Source organism: Trematomus bernacchii, unplaced genomic scaffold (assembly GCF_902827165.1).
Source record: "Trematomus bernacchii unplaced genomic scaffold, fTreBer1.1, whole genome shotgun sequence".
NCBI classification, from domain to species: Eukaryota; Metazoa; Chordata; class Actinopteri; order Perciformes; family Nototheniidae; genus Trematomus; species Trematomus bernacchii.
The window spans coordinates 11,839,508-11,843,421 of NW_022987313.1; the positions used below are offsets into that span (position 1 = coordinate 11,839,508).

The 3,914-nt window shown below is 44.3% G+C and overlaps 1 protein-coding gene across 2 annotated transcripts; it reads left to right on the forward strand.

Moving 5' to 3' along the window:
- The first annotated feature begins 485 nt into the window (after positions 1 to 485).
- foxa2 (forkhead box A2) lies at positions 486 to 2,989 on the forward strand. 2 transcript variants are annotated; one of them, XM_034127456.1, is made up of 2 exons: positions 486 to 735; positions 1,365 to 2,989. In XM_034127456.1, exons 1-2 carry the CDS (start codon positions 664 to 666, stop codon positions 2,547 to 2,549), a joined length of 1,257 nt encoding a protein of 418 aa, XP_033983347.1. In that variant the 5' UTR covers positions 486 to 663; the 3' UTR covers positions 2,550 to 2,989. The 2 variants fall into 2 exon arrangements, with proteins under 2 accessions (XP_033983347.1, XP_033983432.1); XM_034127541.1 differs by lacking the exon at positions 486 to 735 and adding an exon at positions 1,013 to 1,067.
- The last annotated feature ends 925 nt before the right edge of the window (positions 2,990 to 3,914 follow it).

Here is a 3,914-nt window from a genome sequence, read left to right on the forward strand (position 1 = left end):
CGTAACGATGGACCACCCTCAACTCATTCATATTTGTTTTTTCTTAGAGTTTAAGTGTAACAATGATAACACTTGTACACAGGTTTCTGATACAAATTCCTTGAACGCAACGCAATAAAAACACGTTATGATTCCAGCTCAGTTGAAGTGGAATAAGCACGTTGGAGGAGGATATGCGTAATGAAAAGCACACCAAAGAAGAGCGCCAAACATTCCTCTTATAACTCCTTTTTTTTTTTCCTAGCCTCAGCCAAAGAAATACAATAAGATTAGTTTATAATGAAGCTTTTCATAAGGAACTGTTCTTTTCAGTCGGTGCAGGTGTAGTACAATTGGGGTGGAGGGGGGGAGCCTGAGGAGTCTCACGCCTAGGTGCGAGGAGATTATTCAAATAGGGCCCAAGGCGTAGAAGTAGGGATTGGAGGCTTGCCTGGCGCACAGAGCTATATCACAGCGTTAACAGGCAGCACGGAGCGTCATTTCAACTGCACTCACTGACAGACGCGTCTCACGGCTGGCTCCATAAGACACCCATCAACGCCAGTGCTTGAGGAAGGGACACCGACGACCCACATACACTCGGTGCGGTGGTCCCCTGTCACCTGCTATTAGAGAGACTTTTGGCTTTTCCCTCTGCTGGGAGACGCATGGTAAAAGTCCTCCATGATGCTTGGAGCAGTTAAAATGGAAGGACACGAACACACCGACTGGAGCACCTACTACGGAGAGCCCGAGGTGGGTACCTTAAATATATTTTTTTTCCCTCGTCTAAAGCCAATCCCATTTTATACAACTCAATATTAGCCCTGAGATAATATTAACTTTGTGATCAAATATTGACTTGAGGCGCCTCCAAATCCTCCCCCATCTCCACGCAGCGCACTATCCTAACAAAGTTGCTTGACATGTAAGGGGGGAGAGACTTTTAACTCTGATTATGTTTAATAAATCTATAGGTATCTTTACTAAATCGGATTATTTTGTAATGTTTCCACTCGACAAACATCCGAGCTGTTTGGATTTGGGGAGATGGGTTTAAACACTTGTGTTACAGTCGCTGTTTGAGGGTGAACACAGTCACATCCTCATCGACATGTGCATTTATTGCAGATCATTTAACTTCATTTAGTGGATAGACATATACATCTGCGTTTTTAGTATTTCACTATTTTACGCAAGAGCAAAAGCCTATGTGTACATCTACTTTTACGAACAAGTGCCTATAAATAATTGCTGTCTTATTTCCAAATAATGCTATCATTTTCTGTATGAGGCTAAAATGGAAACTGTGTTCATATTTATAGTTATTATTTCCTAACTGTTGTGCCACCTGAGACTGACGATCCTCTCTCCCTCACTGACAGTGTTACACCTCGGTTGGCAACATGAACACCGGCCTGGGAATGAACTCTATGAATACCTACATGAGCATGTCCGGCATGGGCAACCCGGCCAACATGACGGCCAACTCCATGAACATGTCATACGTCAACACGGGCATGAGTCCCTCCATGACCGGCATGTCACCGGGCACCGGAGCCATGAACGGCATGGGCGCGGGCATGACGGCCATGAGCGCAGCCCTGAGCCCCAGCATGAGCCCCATGACGGCGCAGCCCTCCTCCATGAACGCGCTGACATCCTACACCAACATGAACGCCATGAGCCCCATTTACGGACAGTCTAACATCAACAGGTCCAGAGACCCGAAGACTTACCGCAGGAGCTACACGCACGCCAAGCCCCCGTACTCCTACATCTCCCTCATCACCATGGCCATCCAGCAGTCCCCCAGCAAGATGCTCACCCTGGCCGAGATCTACCAGTGGATAATGGACCTGTTCCCCTTTTACCGGCAGAACCAGCAGCGCTGGCAGAACTCCATCCGCCACTCTTTGTCCTTCAATGACTGTTTCCTCAAAGTGCCCCGGTCCCCGGATAAACCCGGGAAGGGTTCCTTTTGGACTCTCCACCCGGATTCCGGGAACATGTTTGAGAACGGCTGCTACCTGAGGAGGCAGAAGCGCTTCAAGTGCGATAAGCAGAAGATGAGCTCGAAGGAGGGCGGCCGCAAAGGTGGAGACGGAGGCTCCTCCAACAGCAGCTCGGAGAGCTGCAACGGCAACGAGTCCCCGCACTCCAACTCTTCCTCCGGGGAGCACAAGAGGTCCCTGTCGGACATGAAGGCGAGCCAGGCCCTGAGCCCGGAGCACGCCGCCCCCTCCCCGGTGTCGCAGGCGCAGCACCTCATGGCCCACTCTCAGCATCACTCGGTCCTGGCGCATGACGCGCACCTGAAGCCGGAGCACCACTACTCCTTCAACCACCCGTTCTCCATAAATAACCTCATGTCCTCGGAGCAGCAGCATCACAAAATGGACCTAAAGACTTACGAGCAGGTGATGCATTACTCCGGCTATGGCTCCCCCATGGCCGGGGCTCTTTCCATGGGCTCCATGGCGGGGAAAGCCGGGCTGGATTCTTCCTCCATACCCGATACAACTTACTACCAAGGCGTGTATTCCAGGCCGATCATGAACTCCTCATAAACTCTGAAACCCTCACGTGCGATGCGGACTTTCTTCCCCTTCAATTTGTACATTTGTAAAAAAAAAATATAGAGTTTGTGTACAATATGTATTTCAAATATTTTTGACGTTTCCCACCGTTTTAGTTGTCGAGTTTGTTAGTAGGCTAATTATTCTGAGAGAGGATGTTGATGATAATATTAATAATGCAAATTAATGATAATGTGATGAGATCTGTTCAGAAGTCGGCTTCAGGAGTGGACCCCAAAGACAAACAACAACAACGACTTGCTGTAAAATAGCCTCCATCTGCAACCCTGGATTCCTAAATGAATTTAAAATGCCTCGCAGGATTTCTTCAATCATTTGTGTAATTCCTATTTATGGCTTGTATATGTGTATTCTTGTAGTGACAAGAACAGAATCTATATTAAAGTGGTATTGGTTTTGTTTTCTGAAAATGCTCGTGTTTGACCTTTATTATTATTATTCGTATTACTACTATTATTATTATTATTATTATATGCAACAGCAGAAGAGGCAATAAGCGTCTCTACCATCAAATGCAACCATTATAGCAATTGTGTTCATATTGATGGTTCACTTATAAACGTATACAACTATAATGACTATTCTGATTATATAAATTAATATAACAGAATGAGAAAAATAGTAGGTCAAAATATTTTTAATTTAAGAAAAATATACATTTAAATAAGTTTACATTAAACAAATGATATGTAAAAAATGTAAATGTGTAAGAGGAAAACACAATTTAAGACAATAATTTATTTGTATTTAAAATCAAGATATAGCTTTGTATTCATATAATGACACGATCAAATTCCGTGGGCATACAAGAGTTTCAGGATCTTTTCCTATTTAATTAAAAAACATTCTTATCCATGTGCTTTTAAAATAAGGCGCATGTTTTCAGCAGGGATTAATAGATTTGTTGGACAACAACGCGAACAATGCGCCCAATCTGTCATTAGGAAAATGTAAACAAATCAGACAAACGGTTATTAATCCCGAACGCAAAGTGAGATATTTCGGGGGAAAAAGTTTATCCAAACACATCAGCCTGGCAACATGCTGGCACTGAAGTGACGCAAAATAGACGCATTTCAGAAAGAAGAAAGCAGGAAATAAAACAGAGAATCTACTCAAAATGAAAATATGCACACATTTAAATTAGGCCTAAATTAAAACAATTTCAAGTAGAAGGAATGGGTGTGTGGAAGAGTTGCTCAAATCATATTAAATCAGCCATTTAAATTCCCACACATACAGTGAGACACATTCAAATCTATCGAGCACTGTCACTCAAACAGCATGCCTGCCTGCCTGCCAGTCACCCAGGTTGATCTCCATCACACACCACAC